Source organism: Jaculus jaculus, chromosome 13 (assembly GCF_020740685.1).
Source record: "Jaculus jaculus isolate mJacJac1 chromosome 13, mJacJac1.mat.Y.cur, whole genome shotgun sequence".
Taxonomy (NCBI): Eukaryota; Metazoa; Chordata; class Mammalia; order Rodentia; family Dipodidae; genus Jaculus; species Jaculus jaculus.
The window spans coordinates 23,944,814-23,966,179 of record NC_059114.1 but is presented as its reverse complement, the minus strand read 5'-3'; the positions used below and the strand labels follow the sequence as shown (position 1 = coordinate 23,966,179).

Here is a 21,366-nt window from a genome sequence, read left to right as displayed (position 1 = left end):
AACAGCCATTCAGGTTAATATATTCTTGTGTGCACATTGAGGCTCATGATCCCAAGCACCTTGAGAGGGATTAGACTTGCTTAGCATGTACCAGGCCCTTGGTTTCATCCCCAACTCCTAAAGGAAAAAAGAAAAAAAAAGGTTATATGGTTGGATTTCTCTTCAAATTAGAGCCCAGGAAATCAGACTTGCATGCTTCAGTGGGTAAAGTGCTTGCTATGCAAGTATAAGGACCTGAGTTTGGATCCCCAGAGCCCATGTCAATGCCAGGCGCCATTGTGTACACCTATAACCCCAGCACTGGAGGTGTGAGGAATCCCGAGGCTTACTGGCTAGATAGTGTAACAAAATTGTTGAGTTCTAAGTTCAACAAATAAATGAGTGAGTTTGATTCTCCAGTACCCATGTAAAGCCAGATGCACAAAGTGGCATATACATCTGGAATTTGTTTGCAGCAGTAACAAGAGGCCTTGGCATACCCATACTCTCCCTCCATACCTCCCTCATCTCTCTCTAGCCTTTCAAATAAATAAAAAAATTTGAAATGACAGGAGCTAGGCTTGAGAGATGGCTTAGCAGGAGCTTGCCTGCGAAGGCTGAGGACCCAGGTTCAATTCCTCAGTACCCACATAAGCCAGATGCACAAGGTGGCACATTCTCACTCTATCTCTCTCTCTCTCTAAAATAAATAAATATTTTTTTAAAAAAAGACAGGAGTCAAGTTGGGTGTGGTAGTGCACATCTTTAATCCCAGCACTTGGGAGGCAGAGATAGGAGGATCACTGTGGTTCAAGGCCACCCTGAGACTACATAGTGAATTCCAGGTCAGCCTGAGCGAGAGTGAGACCTTACCTTGGGGGAAAAAAGAAAAAGGAGACAGGAGTCACTGGGCGTGATGATAAATGTCTTTAATTCCAGCACTCCAGAAGCCAAGGTAGGAGGATCACTGTGAGTTCGAGGCCAGCTAGAGTGAGACCCTACCTCGAAAAACCGAGGGAAAAAAAAAAAGTCAAAAGTCATGGGCTGGGGAGAGATGGCTCAATAGTTAAAGGCACTTGATTCTGGGTTCAATTCTCCAGTACCTACATAAAGATAGACAAAGTGCATGCATACATCTGGAGTTCAGCAGCAGCAAGAGGCTCTGGTTACCCCTTCCATACACACACATAAATGCAAATAAATACATAAAATTATTTTTAAATAAAAGGGCAGGGCTGTTTGATTCCAGAAGGTTGGAGGAGGAATGAGAAAGGGAGAAAAATTGTCATTTCATTGTCACAGCAATGGATCTCATTGTCTCACTAATTCTTTCTGCCTCTGTTTCCCCATCTGCCAAGTGGGGAAAGCCCTGTCATAGGACTTACAAGGATTTGAAGGAGTAGGAACAAAGGAGGGACAGAAAGAAAAAGTGAAGCTTACTTTTTTAAAAACCACTTTTTATTTATGTATTTGTAAGCAGAGAAAAGAAAGACAGAGAAAGAGAATGGGCATACCAGGGCCTCTAGCCGTGGCAAACGAACTCCATATGCATGTGCCACTTTGTTCATCTAGCTTTATGTGGTTACTGGGGAATCAAACTTGGGTCATTAGGTTTTGCAGGCAGACGCCTTCATTGCCGAGCCATCTCTCCAGCCCTAAAGCCTGCTTTTATATTTGTGTGTGTGTGTGTGTGTACACATATGTATGCACATACATACATATGTGTGTATATAATTTTATTTATTTATTTGCAAGCACAGAGTTGCAGAGAGATACATAGAGAAAGAGAGAGTATGGGTGCACTAGGGCCTCCAGTCACTGTAGACAAACCAGACACATGTGCTGCTCTGTGCATTTGGTTTATGTGGGTCCTGGGGAATTGAACTTAAGTTTTATAGGCAAGCACCTTAACCACTGAGCCATCTCTCCAGCCCTGAAGCTTGCTTTTAAAAATAGACTGTTGGGCTGGAGAGATGGCTCAGTGGTTAAGACTCTTGCTTGCGAGGTCTACAGACCCAGGTTCGATTCTCCAGGTCCCACGTAAGCCAGATGCACATGGTGGCACATGCATCTGGAGTTCGTTTTTAGTGGTTGGAAGCCCTGATGTGCCCATTCTCTCTCACTCTCTCTGTGTGTGTCTCTAATAAATAAATAAAAATCAGAAAAAGAAATTTCAAAAGATTGAACCATTAAAAAAAAAAAAAACAGACTGCTGCTGAGAGCCATGACTGCAAGAAAATCTGATGAAGCCTAAGACTCTGATGAGGAGCTGTTCATCATTGTATAAATACAAGCTTTGACATCTGTCCAGCTTTTAAATAATATTAAGTACCATTAATCTTTTGAAATTGCCTCCCTTTTTTGAGACAGGGTCTTATTTAGCCCAGAATGGCCTTGAACTTTTGATCTTCCTGCCTCTAACTATTGAATGCTGGGATTACTGCATTGTGCCACCGCACCCATTTTTATGCAGTGCTGGGGTTTGACTCAAGGCTTTATGCATGCTAGGCAAATACCATACCCTACCACCTTCTGTTTAGACAGGGTCTTGGCATGTAAAGCAGGTTGGCTTCAAATTCATGACAGTCCTCTTTGCTCAGCCTCCTGGTGTTGGGAATAAAAGTGTGCATCATCACACCCAGTCTCTTCAGTGCCAGAGATTGAACCCAGGGCCCCAGGCATGATAGTCAAAAACTACCAACATAAGCAAAACAACAACAAAAAGCCGGGTATGGTGGCTCACGCCTTTAATCCCAGCACTGGGAAGGCAGAGATAGGAGGATTTCCATGAGTTTGAGGCCACCCTGAGACATGGTAAATTCCAGGTCAGCCTTAGCTAGAGTGAGACCCTACCTCAAAAAACAAACAAACAAACAAACAAAAAACTACCAATATAGCTATGTCCCCAGTAATATGAGCTACTTTTTATTTTCCTAGCAATAAAATAAAGCTATCAGACAGATTTCCTGCTTTAAAAAATTAGTAATGTAGGGGCTACATAGTAAGTTCAAAGCCAACCCAAGATAATGTCTCAAATACATATATATAGGCTGGGTGTGATGGCAAATGCCTTTAGTCCCAGTACTCAGGAGGCAGAGAAAGGAGGATCATTATGAGTTTGAGGCCAGCCTGGAGCTACAGAATGAGTTCCAGGTCAGCTTGGGCTATTATTGTAAGGCCCTACCTTGAAAACACGTATGTATGTATGTTTGTTTGTTTATAGGACTGGGGAGATGGCTCAGCAGTTTAAGTGACCTTTAGCCACTGAGCTAATTCTCCAGGCCTAAACTCATTTTAATTTTTTTGATTTTTTTCAAGTTAGCATCTCACTCTAGCCCAGACTGGCCTGGAACTCACTGTAAGCAAAGAACAAAATAAACATTTTGAATATAATGCCACTTAAGGTGGTATATACCAATGATCCTAGTACTCATGAAAGAGGCTGAGTCAGGAGGACCAAGAGTTCAAATCCACCCTTTCTCAACAAAAACAAATTAAGAAAAATAGAAAAGGAATACTAGAGTTTGGAGTAGCACTCACTAGTACAGCCCATACCTAGCATTTTGGAGGTCCTGGGTTTAATTCTCAGCATGATTCTCCCCACAAACAAAAGTGTGTGCACATACACTGTGAGTTTTCTTTTGGTTTATTAATTTTGTCCATGAAGTAGCAAATACATAGAAATTATAAGCATATGGGCTGGAATGATGACTTAGCAGTTAAGGCACTTACCTGCAAAGTCTAATGACCCAGGTTCAACTCCCCAGAACCCACATAACATGGTGGCTTATGCGTCTGAGGTTTATTTGCAGTGGCTAGAGGTCCTGGTGCACCCAATCTTTGTCTCTCTCAAATAAATAAATAAATATTTATATATTTTTATTTTTATTTATTTGACAGAGAAGGAGGGAGAGAGAGAAAGAATGGCATGCCAGGGCCTCTAGCCACTGCACAAGAACTCCAGATGTGTGCTCTCCCTGGTGTATCTCGCTAATGTGGGTTCTGGGGAATTGAACCTGGGTCTAACCTTCAGCTTTGCAGGCAAATCCTTAACCACTAAGCCATCCCTCCAGCCCAAATAAATATTTTTAGAAAGAAATTTATAAGCATAATTTCTAAAAGCCAGGACTTAATATAGACATATATTTACATAAATTTGGAAAGCATAGTTGATCCTCAGACAAATAAGTAGATGCTTTCTTTTCCATCACAGGTGAATGAACTGGTGCAGGTAGAAACGTACCTCCGGAGTGAAGGAGTGCTGGTGCGATACTGGTACCCCATCGATATGTTGGAAAGGCCCCCTGCAGGCTACCGAAGGACTGCCACTAATGGGCTGGTCACACTGGATAATACCAACCTTCAAATTCACAGGTAAAATTCAGCCCGTCTTTCTTGTGGATCATAGATACCTACATACTGTGGGTTTCCATATGTACTGTTTATGCTTGATAAGAAAGCTTTTCCTTCAGAGCTAAGAATCAGAGGGAGAGGGGATAGGAAAAACACCAGCACAATTGCATGAGTTGGAAAGAAAAGACAGGGGACTAGAAGACCCTAGAATAAGCCTTGTGGCCCTTGTTGTGGACTTGGGCCTGGGGCCAGTTAGTGATTTCAAGTGTTGAAAAGTTACATAAAGGTAAGCAAGTTAAGGCTGGATAAATGGCTTAGCAGTTAAGGCATTTGCCTGCAAAGCCAAAGGACCCAGGACCCTAGTACCCACGTAAGCCAGATACACAAGATGGCACATGCACCTGGAGCTTGATTACAGCAGCTAGAGGCCCTGGCACACCTGTTCTCTCTCTCTCTCTCTGTGTCTGTCTCTGTTTTTCTCTTTCTCTCTCTCTCTTAAATAAAAAAATATTAAAAAGGTAAACAAGTTTGGGAAGAAAGACAAGATAGCCAATCAAGACAACATTTGGGTGAGTGGGAACGACTGGTCTGTTTCTCTCTTAAGCTAGCCAGGTGTCCCTTAGTGCTGGATGTGTTCCTGGCACTGTGCAGAGTTTTGGAAGGAATGAAGGGCTATAGGCATGTATCTGCCTTTTGCAGATTAAAACTAAAGATCAGGTAAAGTTCCTTGCCACATTCTATTAAAATTTCCCTATGACTTGTTCCTTTGTATCATGAACATTCTTACGACGATTCAGAGATAATAGAGCTCTTTAATAAAAGTTTCCTCAAACTGGTATATGTTATCCATCCACTAATCATCATGTTTCCTCATTTGGAGAGCCAGTGTGGTAGTGCATACCTATGAACCCAGCATTTGGGAGGCTGAGGTGGGAGGATCACTTGAGCCCCTGAGTTTGAAGCCAGCCTGGTTGCATTACAAGATCCCACCTCAACACACACACATACACACACACACACACACCAAAAAAAGGGAGGCTGGAGAGATGGCTTAATGGTTAAAAACACTTATTAAGCCTAGGTTAGATTCCCTCGTACCCATGTGAAGCCAGGCACACAAAGTGGTACTACATGTGTCTGGAGTTGGGTTGCAATGGTAGGAGGCCCTGGTGTGCCCATTATCTATCTATCTCTTTTTCTCAAATAAATAAAAATATTAAAGATAACAACTAAAAGATAATTTTTTAAATGTTTTACATATTTATTTATTTATAAGGAATGAGAGAGAGAGGGAATGGGCACACTAAAGCCTCTTGCCATGGCAAACAAACTCTAGATGCCTGAGCAACTTTGTGCATCTAGTTTTACGTGGACACTGGGGAAATTGAACCTGGGCCATTGCCATCAGACCATGCAAGCAAGCACATTGAACCACTGAACTATCTCTCCAGCCCCAGTGTTTTAAAAAAAAATTTCTTAAAAAAAAAAAATATATATATATATATATATACATATATTTCTAACAATTGATATTCAGTTTTATTCATAATCATAAAGTCTCCAAGTCTAGTCTCCTCTAGAATTGGAGGAGAATAAGGAAAATACGGAACCCAAAGAACCGAAAGAACAGTGAGCACAACGATTACAGGATAGTGAGAGCAGCTGGTGTGAAGGGTGCTTTCTCCTGAGCTTCAGAAGGAATGGTCTGGTGGTTAGGATGAAAGAAGTCAAACATGTTAGAGTTGTCCACAGTCATCAGTCGTGACCTTCTTGCCATTCCTGGACCCAGAGTGTTCCATTTCTTTGACAATGTTCATGCCTTCTTTCACCTTCCCAAAGACCACGTGCTTGCCATCCAACCACTCAGTCTTGGCAGTGCATATGAAAAACTGGGAACCATTTCTGTTTGGACCAGGATTTGCCATAGACAACATCCCAGGACCTGTATTCTTCAGGATGAAGTTCTCATCCTCAAATTTCTCTCCATACATGGACTTGCCACCAGTGCACTTAGGGTGTGTGAAGTCACCTCCCTGGCACATGAATCCTGGTATTCTGTGAGGTTCTCAGAACTGAGATAAAAGGTATCCAAAGCAGTTGTCATACAGCTGAGGACATAATTGTGTTAGCCATTGCTCATAAATAATGTAATAGGCACCTAAAATATGGCCTATGAAGCTGAATCTGTATTTCTTCCAAAACTTATCATCTGGTCTAATCATATCTGGAAGGGGCAATGTGAGCCATTTTTCCTTAGCTGTGACCATCAGCCGACCATATCCCACCTTCTTTCCTTAGCTGTGACCCACCAGCCAACCCTACCCCATCTTCTTTCCTTAGCTGTGACCATCAGGCAGCCACAACCCACTTTCTTTCCTTAGCTCTGACCATCAGCCAACTACATCCCATTTGTCCCCACCTTCCATTCCTAGCACCACCACACTAGGCAAGCATCCACTCTAACCTCTCTGAAGCCACCTGCTGATGGTCTGTCAGGAGCAAATGATATCTCATTCGCATGGCTTCCCGCTTCCAGTGGAGTGGATTTCATTCTCTTAGCCTGGCTTATAACCCCCATGAGCTTCTGAGGTATCTTCCCCTCCTCAGACCACACTGGCCTTTCTGTTCTCCACACGTTGGACCCCTTTCTGCTGCCAGGATCTTCAAGGTCATCTCACTCTAGTCATGCAGATTTTTTTGAGTTGGGAAGAAAAATAAAACACACAAAGTGGATGGAGAGATGGCTCAGCAGTTAAGGTGCTTGCCTACAGAGCCTAATGACCAGAATTTGATTCCCCAAAACCCATGTAAAGGCAGATGTACAAAGTGGTGCATGCATCTGGAGTCTGTTTGAAGTTGCTGGAGGCCCTGGCGTGCCCATTTTCTCTGTCTCTCTTCTATCTCTCTGCTTTCAAATAAATAAATAAAACTATATTTTAAAAAAAAAGAAGAAGAATCCAGGTGTGGTGGTGCATGCCTTTAATCCCAGCACTCGGAAGGCAGAGGTAGGAGGATCACCATGAGTTCAAGGCCACCCTGAAATCCAGGTCAGTCTGAGCTAGAGTGAGACCCTACCTCGATAAATAAAAAAAAAGAATAAAGCCCCCAGCACCTGGGAAGCAGAGGTAGGAGAATCACCATGAGTTAAAGGCCAATCTGGGACTACAGAGTAAATTCCAGATCAGCCTGGTCTATAGTGAGACCCTACCTCAGGGTTTAAAAAAAAAGGAAAGAAAAAAAAGCACAAAGATGATTAATGTGGTTTTTATTTTAAGCGCAAATGACTTACTTGAGGCACAGAACATGGACCAAAAGGAAAGCCTGAGGTGTGGTCCTTCCCCTGTTGGACGCTGCTCAGATGTGGGGCTGGAGCATCAGCATTCAGCACCTCTCTCCTGTCTTTTCCCTCACAGAGAACTGCTGCGTTGCGAGGCAGCACTAGCCAGGCTGTACTGTCGCATGGCCCTGCTCAACATCTTTGCTCCTAAGCTGCCTCACCTGTTCACCCGCCTCTTCCACATTCCTGCCATCCGTGACATTACCTTGGAGCACCTGCAGCTCCTGTCCAACCAGCTCCTTGCTCCTCCCCTCCCAGGTAAGGCTTGTCTCTACTTCTGTTGCCCCATGCGGGTGTGTGCCTACTGCTCATTCTTTACAGAGAGAGCTGACAGCTACCACACCAAAAAGCTGTCATTGTCTAGGCTGTGCTTTCTGATCTCAGAAAACTGGAGCACATTGCTCCCTTCAGTCACTTCACACTACTGAGTATACATCAGGCATCCCAAACTAACTGCATCCAGGAGCAGTGAGCGTCGTCACTACACTGCCATCCCAGACATCCTGCTTGGCCCCGGGAAGGTCAGAAAGATGTGCCTTTATCAGACTTTCCACGGCAGGCCTGCTGCTCCACTGGGGCTTCAGCTTATGAGCCTGCTAAGCCCCGAGCCCCTGGGGGCAGGGCCTGTCTGTGCCCCTGTGGCCAATGCTAAGTGAGAAGTGTGTCCTCCGTTCTCCCAGGACCAAGGGGCCTCTCTGTCTTCCTCTAGCCACATTCCTGTAGGAGAAACTTTGTCATGAAGACCAGTTGCCCACTCTTAAGAGCACCACCATTCCCCATTCCCCCCATCTTTTCCGGTGGCCATTTGTTGATGGCATTTTACTCAGGCTTCTCCCTACAGTAGCTGCTTGCATTCCAGTGAGTATAGCTTTCCTTTCCCGTCACAGACGGGACCATCAGCTCCAGCTCCATCCTCCTGGCGCAGTCTCTGCAGCACTGCATCCACTCCCAGAACTGCTCTGCCACAGACCTCTTCTATCAAGGCAACTCCCAGATGGTGCGAGAGTGGCTTGACGTGGCCATCACACGCACCCTTCACCAAGGCGAGGAGAGCCTTCTGGAGCTGACGAAGCAGATCTGCTCCTTCTTGCAGGTAGCAGCTTGCTTAAACGCTGCCCCCAGCTGTGATTCCCATCATTGTCTTTAATTAGACGTTTCTTGTGCTTGCTGAAGTTTCTGCACTTTCCCTGAACATCAGCATCCCCTGTGACAGCCTTTTCCTAGAAACTCCCCAGCTGTTTCATCAGTGGCTCTCTCCCCAAGGACCTTCTGTCCTTTGGAGTGTGTTACAATGCGTGCTGTGGCTGATGTGGCTTGCCTCATGAGATGAGAAGACAGGGTGTGCAGCCCGCAGCTTTCCTTGTTAAATGTCTCCTTGCAGACAGCACCAGAGCAGTTCCCCTCTGAAGAGTTCCCAATCTCAGAGTCCAAAGTCAATATGGATGTCAATTTCCCTGGAGCGGCTTTTGTTGTTGTGTCTTGCAAGGAAAGTCAGTCTGGATTCCGCAAAGAGTAAGTTTCCCTTTCTTCACAGGATGGTGGTGGGGAGAGAAAAGCTAAATGGATTTGTTCTAAGGCACTGCGAGAGGAACATGCCTCCCTCAGCTTGTCTTTATTCTTGAACACATACTATCTTTAAAGGTAATTTGCGTGGTGGTACACGCCTGTAATCTCAGCACTTGGGAGGCAAAGGTAGGAGGATTGCCATGAGTTCAAGGCCAGCCTGAGACTACAGAGTGGATTCTGGGTCAGCCTAGGCCAGAGTAAGACCCTACCACAAAAAACCAAAAAATAAATAAATAAAATAAACAATATTCTAAAAGGTGACAAAGATGACTTTTGCACAGTTCTCGGGGTGTGTGGTTAGAGTCTGTCTTAACCCCCAATCCCTCTCAGCTCCTCCCTGTACAAGGCACCTTGGGCACGAGTGCTTGTGTATGGCCTTGGGCATAAAGTGAAGCGAACCGGCCAGCTGAACCTCATCGAAGCTGCCTGCTACCCACGGGACGCATCCCCCGCCAACACTGGTCTAGCCCCTCCACCCACCGCTGACCAGTACCCTTCTGCAGTTCTCTCCACTGACAGAGTCCACATCAAACTAGGTAAGTCTTCTCAGCTGGCAGTGATGCTAGCAGTGAATAGTCATGCCTTACTGGCCTTCTTTTGGAAGAGCCAAGGATCTTGGCCCTCACTGTGTCTCAGTTGCTTTGAGTAAAGGAGAGGATTTCTTGGGCAGTGTGTATGAGAAGCAGTAGGTTTAAAAGCCTAGCAAAGGTTGCCCAGGTGCAGAAGAGTTCCCTTCATCACAAGCAGGCAGGGAGCCATCTATAAAGACAGTCTCATCCTGCAGCCATTGCAGGCTATAGGAATACCAGTTACTGCTCCTGGAGTTCTTGTTATAACTGTATTCTCTAGGATGTAGGTGGGAGCCCCATTGCTCTTGCCTCCCTGGCATTCTTGGTGAAGCCTCCAGGGTTTGGGATTGAAGTTGTTGCTGCCTATCCTCTTCAAGAACTGAGGTCAGCAAGAAAAAAAGAAATCTTAGGCCCATGTCTCCACTGCTTTTCCTCAGCAGACTAGATAAGACCAACGTGTGTTTCCTAGATACAACTATTAGCTATAATTGAAGTTTTAGACAGAAGGATGCTGGATATACAATAGTTCACACCTTTAATCCCCATACTTGGGAGGCCGAAGTAGGAGGAACACTGAGTTTGAGACTAGACTAGGTCTGCAAAGTGAGCTCCAGGTCAGCCTGGGCTAGAGGGAGACCTTGTTGAGACTAAAGGCATACCTCACCACATCTAGCTCAACAGTTTTAATCTTTTTTTCTTTAATACTTTTTTGGGGGTTTTCATAATATTTTTATTTTTATTGATTTGTAAGCAGAGAGAGATGGGGAGAAGACAGACAGACAGAGATAATGGGTACACCAGGGCTTCCAGCCTCTGCAAACTAACTCCAGGTGCATGTGGCAGTTTGTTCACATGGCTTTATGTGCGTACTGGGGAATTGAACCTGGGTCATTAGGTTTTGCAGACAAGTGCATTAACCACTGAGAAATCTCTCCAGCCCTCACCAGCTATTTTTTAAGCTTTATATTAAAAACAGTGTATGGAAGCCAGGAGTAGTGGTGCACACCTTTAATCCCAGCACCTGGGAGGCAGAGGTAGGAGGATTGCTATGAATTCAAGGCCCCCCAAAACTGCATAGTGAATTCCAGGTCAGCCTGGGCTAGAGTGAAACCCTACTTTGAAAAAAAAAAAAAAAAAAACAGCATCTGAGGCTAGAGACATGGCTTAGCTGTAAAGGTGCTTGCCTGTGAAGTCTAATAACCCAGATTGATTCCCCAGTACCTACATATGCCAGATGCACAAGGTGGTGCATGCCTATATCTAGAGTTCATTTGCAGTGGCTAGAGGCCCTAGTATGTGCATTCTCTCTCCCTCTCCCTCTGTCTCTCTCAAATAAATAAAATATTTTTTTAAATAAAAAAATAAAAACAGGATCTGGCTGAGGGTGTAGCTCAGTGGCAGAACATATGTTTAGTGTGTGCAAGGGTGTGGATTCCACTCCAAGTATAACAAATTAAAAATAGAGGGTCTCCTTTTTAACTGCCATCCACAGCTCTCAGCATGTAGACATCACAGTAAAGTGTAGGCAAGGCACTGTGCTATCCAGTATCCCTTAAGACTGACCAGTGCTCACAATGGAGGTGGGGTGCAGTACAGAATAGAAGGGTGTCAGGTCACAGGACTCTTTCCTTCTCACAGAAGTCACCTTTGATCAGATTTAGGCCATGATAACAAAAAGTAATAAAAGAATCAAGCCATGCTTGGGGGTGATGGTGCACACCTTTCATCCCAGCACTCAGGAATCAGAGGTAGGAGGATCACTGTGAGTTCAAGTCCACTCTGAGACTACGTAGTAAATTCCAGGTCAGCCTGGACTAGAGTGAAACCCTATGTCAAGAAAACAAAAAGAAGCCTGCCATGGTGGCACATGCCTTTAATCCCAGCACTTGGGAGGCAAAGGTAGGAGGATCGCCATGAGTTTGAAGCTACCCTGAGACTACATAATGAATACCAGGTCAGCCTGAGCTAGCGTGAGACCCTACCTTGGGGGGGGGGGGCGGGGAAATCAAGGAGAGGCGAGGAGAAAAAAGAAAAGAAAAGAAAGGCCTAGAGGTACATGTCTGTAATACACCCCTGGATTCTATCCCTAACACGTTAAAAAAAAAAAAAGTAGAGAAACCCTCTCCTTTGATCTCTTCCAAGGTTCTAGAAGGGCCCTGAGTCTTAGGGGCCCACCTGCTGGTGCTGGCCTCCATCTCCCCACACCAGCAGGTGATTCTGCCTGAAATGTACAGACATATACTTCCTTCTGCATGGAACGGACATTGGGCTTTGAGTCCTGACACCCCACAGACACTTGGCAGATGCTTTGCTCAGTTGTATTTGGCTCAAGTGCTTCCGGTCTTTACATGGATTCTTTTTGGATCCTTCTAGGAGTGTCTCCACCTCCCGGAGCTGTGCTGGTGCTACATTCTCTGCCCTTGGAGTTCCCACTGGCTATGGCCTTTGCAGAGCAGCTGCTGTCCTGGAAATCAGAGGACAGTGAAGGGAAGTCAGAGGATGAGCCTGACTCCGTCCCCACATCGGTCCTTCTGCATGTAGTGGAGCTGCTAGGTGAGACCTGCCCCTTGGAGCACATGGCCCAGGCAGTCATAGCCTCTTGTCAGGGCACTCATTGGAATTGGGCTTAAAAATAGATGTTAGGCGGCTGGAGGGATGGTTTAGTGGTTAAGTGCCTGCCTGTAAAGCCTAAGGACCCCAGTTTGAGGCTAGATTCCCCAGGACCCATGTAAGCCAGTTGCACAAGGAGGCACACGCATCTAGAGTTTGTGTACAGTGGCTGGAGGCCCTGGCGTGCCCATTCTCTCTCTCTTCCCTGCTCTCTCTGTCTCTCTGCCTCTTTCTCTTGCTGTCTGTCACTCTCAAAAAAATGAAAATTTAAAATGTAGTTTCTTAAAAAAAAAAAAAAAGACGTTGGGGAGGCTGGAGAGATACCTCAGCAACTAAGGTGCTTTCCTACAGAGCCTGATGACTGGGTTTTGATTCCCCAGTACCCACATAAAGTCGAATGCACAGTGGAACATACATCTGGAGTTTGTTTGCAGCAGCTGGAGGCCCTGGTGCACCCATTCTTTCTCTCTTCTTTTCTCTCTCTCCCTCTCTCTCTTCCTCCTCTCTATTTCTCTGTACATGCAAACAAATAAAAAACATTTTGTTTGTTTTTTTTTTCATTTTATTTTATTTTTTCTCGATTTTTATTAACATTTTCCATGATTATAAAAAAGTATCCCATGGTAATACCCTCCCTTCCCCCCCCCTTCCCCTTTGAAATTCCATTCTCCATCATATCCCCTCCCCATCTCAATCAGTCTCTTTTATTTTGATGTCATGGTCTTTTCCTCCTCTTATGATGGTCTTGTGTAGGTAGTGTCAGGCACTATGAGGTCATGGATATCCAGGCCATTTTGTGTCTGGAGGAGCATGTTGTAAGGAGTCCTACTCTTCCTTTGGCTCTTACATTCTTTCCGCCACCTCTTCCGCATTAGACTCTGAGCCTTGGAAGGTGCAATCAAGATGTTACTCAGTACTCCAGCCACTTCTTTCCAGCACCATGGTGCCTTCTGAGTCACGCCAAGGTCATTGCCATCTGAAAAGAGAAGGTTCTCTACCAAAAGTGACAATAGAATTAATATATGGGTATGAACATTAAGAGAAGTGCTTAGTGGGCAGTTTGATAAGCATAGTATATACATTTTTCCAGACATCAGCAGATGTTATACCCCTAGGGCTCATGACTACCCCTGTTTTAAGTTTTCAGTATCTGGGATGTGTTTCCCCCCATGGAGTGGGCCTCCAGTCCAATTGGAGGGCAGTTGGCTTCTACCATGACAGACGTGCCACTATATAAAAAATATTTTTAAAAAATCAGATGTTAGGGCTGGAGAGATGGCTTAATGGCTAAGATGTCTGCCTGCAAAGCCAAAGGATCCTGGTTCTATTCTCCAGGACCCACATAAACCAGATGCACAAGGGGACACATGCATCTGGAGTTTGTGTACAGTGGCTGGAGGCCCTGGCATGCCCATTCTCTCTCTGTCTGTCTCCCTCCTCTCTCTCTCCTTCCTTGCACAGAAATAAAATAAAATTTAAAAAATCAGATGTTAGTAGACTAGGCATGGTGGTGCATAACTTTAATCCCAGCACTCAAGAGGCAGAGGTAGGAGGATTACTGAGTTCAAGGCCACCCTGAAATTACATAGTGAATTCCAGGTCAGCCTGGGCTAGAGTAAGACCCTACCTCAAATAAAAAGAAAAAAAAAGTTAGATGTTAGTAGCCAGGTGAGTTAGTAGCCAGGAATGGTGGTGCACAGCATTAACTACTAGGGAGGCAATTAGGAGAATTGCTGTGATTCTGAAGCCAGCCTGGGACTACAGAGTGGGTTCCAAGTCAGCCTGGGCTAGAGTGAGACCCTACCACAAAAAAACTGTGTGTGTGTGTGTGTGTGTGTGTGTGTGTGTGTGTGTGTGTATGAATGTATGTATGTATATATAGACAGTGAGCTGGAGAGATGGCTTAGCAGTTAAGGTGCTTGCCTGCAAAGCTTGAGAATTCATGCTCAAATCTCCAGGTCCTATAACCAGATGCAAAGTGACACAAGCATGCAATGTTGCATATGTGCACAAGGGGGCGCACGTGTCTGGAGTTTGTTCACAGTGGCGGAAAAGGCCCAGGCATGCCTTTTCCTTCCTCCTCCCCCCCCCCCCCGCCACCGCCCCCCCTGCCCCCCCCGCCCCCCCCTCTCAAAAATAAAATAAAATAGGGCTGGAAGGATGCTTAGCAGTTAAGGCATTTGCCTGCAAAGCCAAAGGACCCAGGTTCGATTCCCCAGGACCCATGTGAGCCAGATGCACAAGGTGGCACATGTGTCTGGAGTTCATTTGCAGTGGCTGGAGGCCCTGGCACACCTATTCTCTCTCTCTCTCTCTTTCTCCCTCTCTCTCTGTCAAATAAATAAAGATAAGATATTTTAAAAAATAAAGGGCTGGAGAGATGACTTACAGGTTAAGGCATTTACCTACAAAGCTAAAGGACCCCGATTTGATTCCCCAGGGTCCACATAAGCCAGATGCACAGGGGGCACATGCATCTGGAGTTCATTTGCAGGGATTAGAGGCCCTGGTGCACCCATCCTCTCTCTCCCTCCTTCTCTCCCTCTCTTTCTCTCTCTCTCTCTCTGCCTTTCTCTCTCTTAAATAAAGAAATACATAAAAATTTTAAAAGAGGAAAATCTTTTAAAAATTAAAATTAAAAACAAAATTAAATTAATAGACAATATGTAGCCCAGACTCAAGTCTTTAGTTTGCAGGCAGGTTATTTCCACTATACTGAGTAGTGGCAGCCAAAGATGAAAAGATTAATGCTATCATACTTTTTTTTTTTTTCTTTTTGGTGTTTTGAGGTAGGGTTTTTCTGTAGCCAGGATTGAAGGTGTGCACCACTATGACTTTGTTTTTAGGTTCTGTCCTGTCCCATCCCTCCCCTCCCCCAATGCTATGTGAAAGCTGTGACTGGGAAGGGTGGCATGAAAGTGAACAGTGCCACAAAATCAAACATGATGACTGTAGAAAGACTGGAAAGGAGTACAAAAACCACAAATTAACAAAGTTAGGAGATAAATATTTTTCTATCTGCAAATTTAAAGCCTTTTTTTGTTTTGTTTTTCGAGGTAGGGTTTCTCTTTAGCCCAGACTGGCCTGGAATTCACTATGTAGTCTCAGGCTGGCCTCAAACTCAATGCAATCCTCCTACCTCTGCCTCCCAAGTGTTGGCATAAAAGGCGTTACACCACCGTGCCCAGCCAAATTTAAAACATTATATGTAGGAATTGGGAAGACAGCTCAGTGGTTAAAGGTGCTTGCTTACAAAGCCTGCCAGCCCATGCTCAATTCCCTAGTCATCCATGTAAAGGCAGACAGACATTTGTTTGCAGCAAAAAGAGACCTTGATATGTCTATACACACAAACAAAGAAATAAAACTTAAAATTTTTTTTTGACAGCTTCCATAATTATACACAATAACCCATGGTAATTCCCCTCTCTCCCCCCACTTTCCCCTTTGAAGTGTCACTCTCCATCATATCCCCTCACCCTCTCAATTAGTATCTCCTTTATTTTGATGTCATCATCTTTTCCTCCTATTATAATGGTCTTGTGTAGGTAGTGTCAGGTACTGTGAGGTCATAGATATCCAGGCCATTTTGTGACTGGAGGAGCACATTGTAAGGAGTCCTACCCTTCCTTTGGCTCTTACATTCTTTCTGCCACCTCTTCTGCAATGGACCCTGAGCCTTGGAAGGTGTGATAGAGATATTTCAGTGCTGAGCACTCCTCTGGAAATAAAACTTTTTAAAAACATTCTATGTAGGCCAGGCATGGTGGTACATGTCTTTGATCCCAGCACTCAGGAGGCAGAGGTAGGAGGATTGCCGTGAGTTTGAGGCCAATTCCAGGTCAGCCTGGGCTCCAGTGAAACCTTACCTCAAAAAAAAGAAAAATCTATGTAGCTATCTGGGGATGATTTCTACTGATATCTCCAACTTATTTCAAATTAATCAAAGCTAAGATGGGTTTTTGGATGGGTAGAGGAATGGATAGATGTGTGCAAATGTTGTGACTTGCTAACGGTGGTGGGTATAGAGGAATAAAACAATTGGAGGCTGGGTGTGATGGCTCACACTTATAACTCCAGCACTCAAGAGGCTGAGAGTCACCATGAATTTAAAAGCAGTCTGGGGTACAGAGTGAGACCCAGACTTTTAACAGAAATTGTTGGGGCGGGGGAGATAGCTTAGCTGTTACAGGTGCTTGCCTGCAAAGCCAAATGGCCCAGATTTGATTCCTCAGTACCCACACATAAAGCCACATGCACAAAGTGGTACATGTATCTGGAGTTTGTTTCCATTGGCAAGAGACTTTGGTGCACCCACACTCACTCTGTCTGTCTGTCTCTCTTTCCATTCTCTCTGTGTGTATATGTGTCTGCTTGCTCTTGCAAATAAAATATAAAAAGAAACTGTTGGAGAGAAAAATAGGCTACAAACTGAGATGCCTTCACAGGTCACCTAACCTAAATGAGGTAAATTAACAAAGGAGGAAAGAGGAGTATATGTCCCATCGGCAGTGACTGAGCCCCAGTCAAATGAAGTCCTGCCATAATTGTTATTTTTATTTCAAGAAAAGCTAGAAAACCAGCTTTTTTCTTTTCTTCTTCTTTTTTTTAAAAAAAGAAAACTAGGTTTTGATAATTTTTAATTTTTAAATGTCAACTAAGTGAAATTCTTTATGACATTTAAGATGGTTTGGTGGCTCACACCTTTAATCCCAGCACTCAGGAGGCAGAGATAGGTGGATTGCCATGAGTTTGAGACTACATAGTGAATTCCAGATCAGCCTGGGCTAAAGTGAGACCCTACCTCAAAAAACACACACACAAAAAAAAAAGAGAGAGAGAGAGAGACCCAGTATTGTGGTACATGCCTTTAGTCCCAGCACTTGGGAGGCTGAGGTAGGAAAATTGCCATGAGTTTAGTGCCCGCTGGGGGCTCTGGGTGAATTCCAGGTCAGCCTGGGCTAGAATGAAACCTACCTCAGGAAAAAGAAAAGAAAAAGAGAAAAGATGCTCTGGAGTGTGTTTTCAGGAAACCACTGTCTATGGGAACAAGATGTCACTGCAAGTCCCAGTTCATGTGTACCAGTTTGTTGAGGAATTCTCTCTGAGGCTATCTTATATAAATATCCAACAATAAAGGAAAGTCAGTGAAAAGCTGGAGAGATGGCTTAGCAGTTAAGGCACTTGCCTGCAAAGCCAAAGGATCCCAGTTTGATTCTCCAGGACCCACGTAAGCCAGATACACAGGGGCCACATGCCTCTGAAGTTCATTTGCAGTGGCTGAAAGTTCTGGTGTGCACATTCTCCCCCAACCCCATCCCCTCTCTTTCTCTCCCACCCTCTCTCTGTGTCAAATAATAAATAAGAATAAAATATTTTAAAAATAAATAAACAAATAAGAAAAGTCAATGAAGGAGGTGGCATGAGCCCTGGTCTTGGGGTCAAGGGATTCTTGACCTTGGCTTTTGGAAGGCAGGCTCCATGGAAACCCATGAGATCCTTTCCAGTGGGAGTTCTCGAACAGCCTCCTGCCTGAGTTAGCAGCTCTGCCCATTGTTGGAAGGTAATGCACCAGGTAGAGGCTCCAAAAAAACCAACCTCAGGCCCTGCTCTGGAGGCATCCCAGCCAAGACCTCTACAATGGACAGGCCTTATCTGGAAGGAACTGGCTTTGGGCTCCACAGGACATGAGCCTGCAACCTTCACTGTCCCTCATGTCTCCTCATGTGCATGAGTTTTCGCTATTTCCACCCAGTTCCAGGCAACATAAAAGGGATACTGAAGGAAAAAGCCAGATGTACAAGGTGGCACATGTGTTCAGAGTTTGTAATGGCTGGAAGCCCTGGTACACCCATTCTCTATATATATATCTGCCTCTTTCTCTCTATCAAGTAAATAATATAAATATTATATTATATATAATACACATATTAATTTTGGGGGCTGATTCTGTCATTCTTTCTATATCTATCTGCCTCTCTCTCTCTTTCTCTCTCTCTCTCAAATAAATAAAAATAATTTTTAAGAAAAAGGGGCTGGAGAAATGGCTTAGTGGTTAAGGCAATTGCCTGCAAAGTCAAAGGACCACAGTTTGATTCCCCTGGACCCACATAAGCCAGATGCACAAGGCAGCACATGCATTTAGCTTGTTTGTAGTGGCTAAAGGCCTTGGCACCTCATACTCCCTGTATCCGCCTCTCTTTCTCTTTCTTTCTTTCTTTTTAATATTTTATTTATTTGTTTTGTATGTGTGTGTGAGAGAGAGAGAGAATAGGCATACCAGAGCCTCCAGCCACTGCAAATAAACTCCAGACACATGCATCGCCTTGTGCATGTGGTTTACATGGGTACTGGGGAATCAAACCTAGATCCTTAGGCTTTGGAAGCAAGAGCCTTAGCTGCTAAGCTATCTCTCCAGCTCTCTTTCTCTGTATTAAATAAATTAATTAATTAAATATTTTTAAAGAAAAAAGTTGTATATTTTTATTACTGTAAATTAAAATTTAATATCTATTGCCAAAACTAGTACATAAGATAAATACAAAAAAGTAGATAATATAAAATTTTAGCTAAATATTATTTGTCCAAAGCTGAGTTTTTGACCTACTGTAGTAAGAATAAATGTATCAACCAACAGTAGGTCCATCTTGTCTCTAACCCTCCCTCTCTCCTCTCCTTCCTTCTTTTCCTTTCCTTTCTTCCCCTTAGTGGTACATGCTGGGTAAGCTGTACGCACTGAGCTGCATCCCATTCTAAAGTAAGCCTTTCTTGTTGACTAGGTCAGGATGAGAGCAGTTTTAAAAGGAATCATTTTTCAATGTCCGTTAGAGCAGGACTGGTTTGTGCTAGGCATCCTGTGCCTTGGGCAGCAATGTTCTAGTAACTTCTCATCAACACTGCAGACCCTCAGACGCATCAGTGATGTTTGTGTGGGCTCCAGAAGCAGGCAGGCACACTGGCACAGGCCATGAGGGTAAGGACCATGGCCAGCCTGCCACTCTGAGCCTGGTTCATCTGTAAGCTGGAGGGCTTGCCTGCCCACAGAGTTGCTATGAGGCTGCATCTGGTAAGTCTGTCAAATCATGCCTGGCAGGTGATTAGTGCTACTTCAGTGATTGATGTAATTATTTTCTGTCTGCCTCAGGAAACTTCCTATGGACCACGGACATGGCGGCCTGTGTGAAGGAGCTGGTCTTCCATCTCCTGGCTGAACTCCTGCGTACAGTGCATACCCTGGAGCAGCGAAAGCACCCAGCCGGCCTCACCTCCTCCATTGCCCTCCAGCTCAACCCCTGCCTGGCCATGCTGATGGCCTTGCAGTCGGAGCTGCACAAGCTGTATGATGAGGAAACCCAGGGTTGGGTCTCAGGCAGCACCTGCGGGGCCCCTGGGACAGCAGCTGTGGGAGACCAGGGCAGGTTTTCCACCTACTTCCACGCACTTATGGAAGGATGCTTGGCAGTTGCCGAAGTGACCCTGCCTACCAATATGAGTGTCACAGCCAGTGGGGTGACCTCAACAACTGCCCCAAACCTCAGTGACTCATCCTCATCATCCTCATCCTCCCCAGGACAGACACCACAGAGCCCCAGCCTCCTGTCCAAAAGGAAGAAGGTCAAGATGAAGCGGGAAAAGGCGTCCTCCTCCGGTAAACGCCAGTCCTCCCGCGCCGTGGACTCAGACTCCACTGTCCTCAGCATTGGGGGCAGCAAGCCCGAGGACATGCTATGGTTCCATCGCGCCCTTACACTGCTCATCATTCTCCGGCACCTCACCAGGAAGGATCCACAGGGTGTCGGTGTAACCAGTGATGCCATTGCTGATGCCTGTCAGGCCCTGGTGGGTCCCACTGCCCATAGCCGACTGCTAGTGATCTCAGGCATCCCTACCCACCTGGATGAGGCCATTGTCAGAGGTGCTATCCGCAAGGCCTGCAATGCCCATGGTGGGGTCTTCAAAGATGAGATCTATATCCCACTACAGGAGGAAGACCCCAAGAAGCCAAAAGACAAGGCTGAGGGTGGCGATGGCAAGGCCGAGCCAGAGAAGATACCGGGCTTCCCTAGCGTGGATAGCTTGGAGGGGAGCACGTCTAGCAGCCTGGCTCCTGCCATGAGCATCAGCGCCTCAGCTTCCACCAGCCAGGCCTCAGTCTGCAGTTCCCAGGGCGTCTCACAGACTGTCAGCGACCTCTCCGTGGACCCTGTGCCCTCAGGCCTAGAACTGCCTGTCCCTCCTGGACTGCTAGAGCCCCATGTGGTGTCCAGCCAGGAGAGCCTGGACATTTCCTTGTGCAGCACTGGTAGCCTGGGCAGCCTGGGCAGCCTGGGGGAACCCCTGGATAATGCAGAGACAGCTTCTGTGTCAGAAGTGGGCTCCATGTATACAGTCACGTCCCTGGACACGCAGCCCCTCACAGCACGCCCCATCAAAGGCTTTGCAGTGGTGGAGGTAATAGCTCTCAGCCCAGTCAGCATGACTCCCCCAAACCCTATAAATGGCATATTACTTCTGAAGGGTTAGCTAATAGACAAAAGAGGGTTCCCAGGCAGTTCTTGAAAGCAGCATGGTTTCCTTGAAGTCGCATCACCAGGAAAGACAGGAGCAGTTGGTTGCTGAGAGCGGAGCCAGCGCTGAGTGACCACAGGTGCATTCTCCGAGGACCCTGGAATATGTGTTGAGAGATGGTGCATTAGCAGGAGTCTGGGCTGAGCAGTGTGAGAATCGTACACTCTGCCCCAGGCCTGCTAAAAACACTTGATATGCACGTGGCCACACGATCACCACTTAGGTGCCATGTGTTTCTTGGGCCACTTTGTTTAAAAATCCTGAATCTAATCATTGCCCAAGTTTTGCACAGCAGGAGTTCAACTCAAAAGTAAAAACCAGGGCTGGAAGTGGAGCTCAGGGGGAGAGTGTATACACACGGCTCTGGGCTCACTTCCCAATACC

At 45.5% G+C, this 21,366-nt stretch overlaps 2 protein-coding genes across 4 annotated transcripts in view; one reads left to right on the top strand and one right to left on the bottom strand.

Moving 5' to 3' along the window:
- Hectd4 (HECT domain E3 ubiquitin protein ligase 4) overlaps window positions 1–21,366 on the top strand; it is a 227,454-nt gene that overhangs the window by 179,659 nt on the left and 26,429 nt on the right. For all 3 annotated transcript variants that reach the window (XM_045132394.1, XM_045132393.1, XM_045132392.1), the window contains exons 55-61: window positions 4,193–4,353; window positions 7,746–7,927; window positions 8,557–8,762; window positions 9,051–9,181; window positions 9,566–9,771; window positions 12,178–12,357; window positions 19,559–20,865. In XM_045132394.1, coding sequence (XP_044988329.1) covers window positions 4,193–4,353; window positions 7,746–7,927; window positions 8,557–8,762; window positions 9,051–9,181; window positions 9,566–9,771; window positions 12,178–12,357; window positions 19,559–20,865 — 2,373 coding nt within the window. The remainder of the gene's footprint in view (window positions 1–4,192; window positions 4,354–7,745; window positions 7,928–8,556; window positions 8,763–9,050; window positions 9,182–9,565; window positions 9,772–12,177; window positions 12,358–19,558; window positions 20,866–21,366) is intronic.
- LOC105944945 (peptidyl-prolyl cis-trans isomerase A-like) lies at window positions 6,069–6,374 on the bottom strand. The gene has a single exon (XM_045132395.1). The coding sequence runs from the start codon at window positions 6,372–6,374 to the stop codon at window positions 6,069–6,071; it is 306 nt and encodes a 101-aa protein (XP_044988330.1).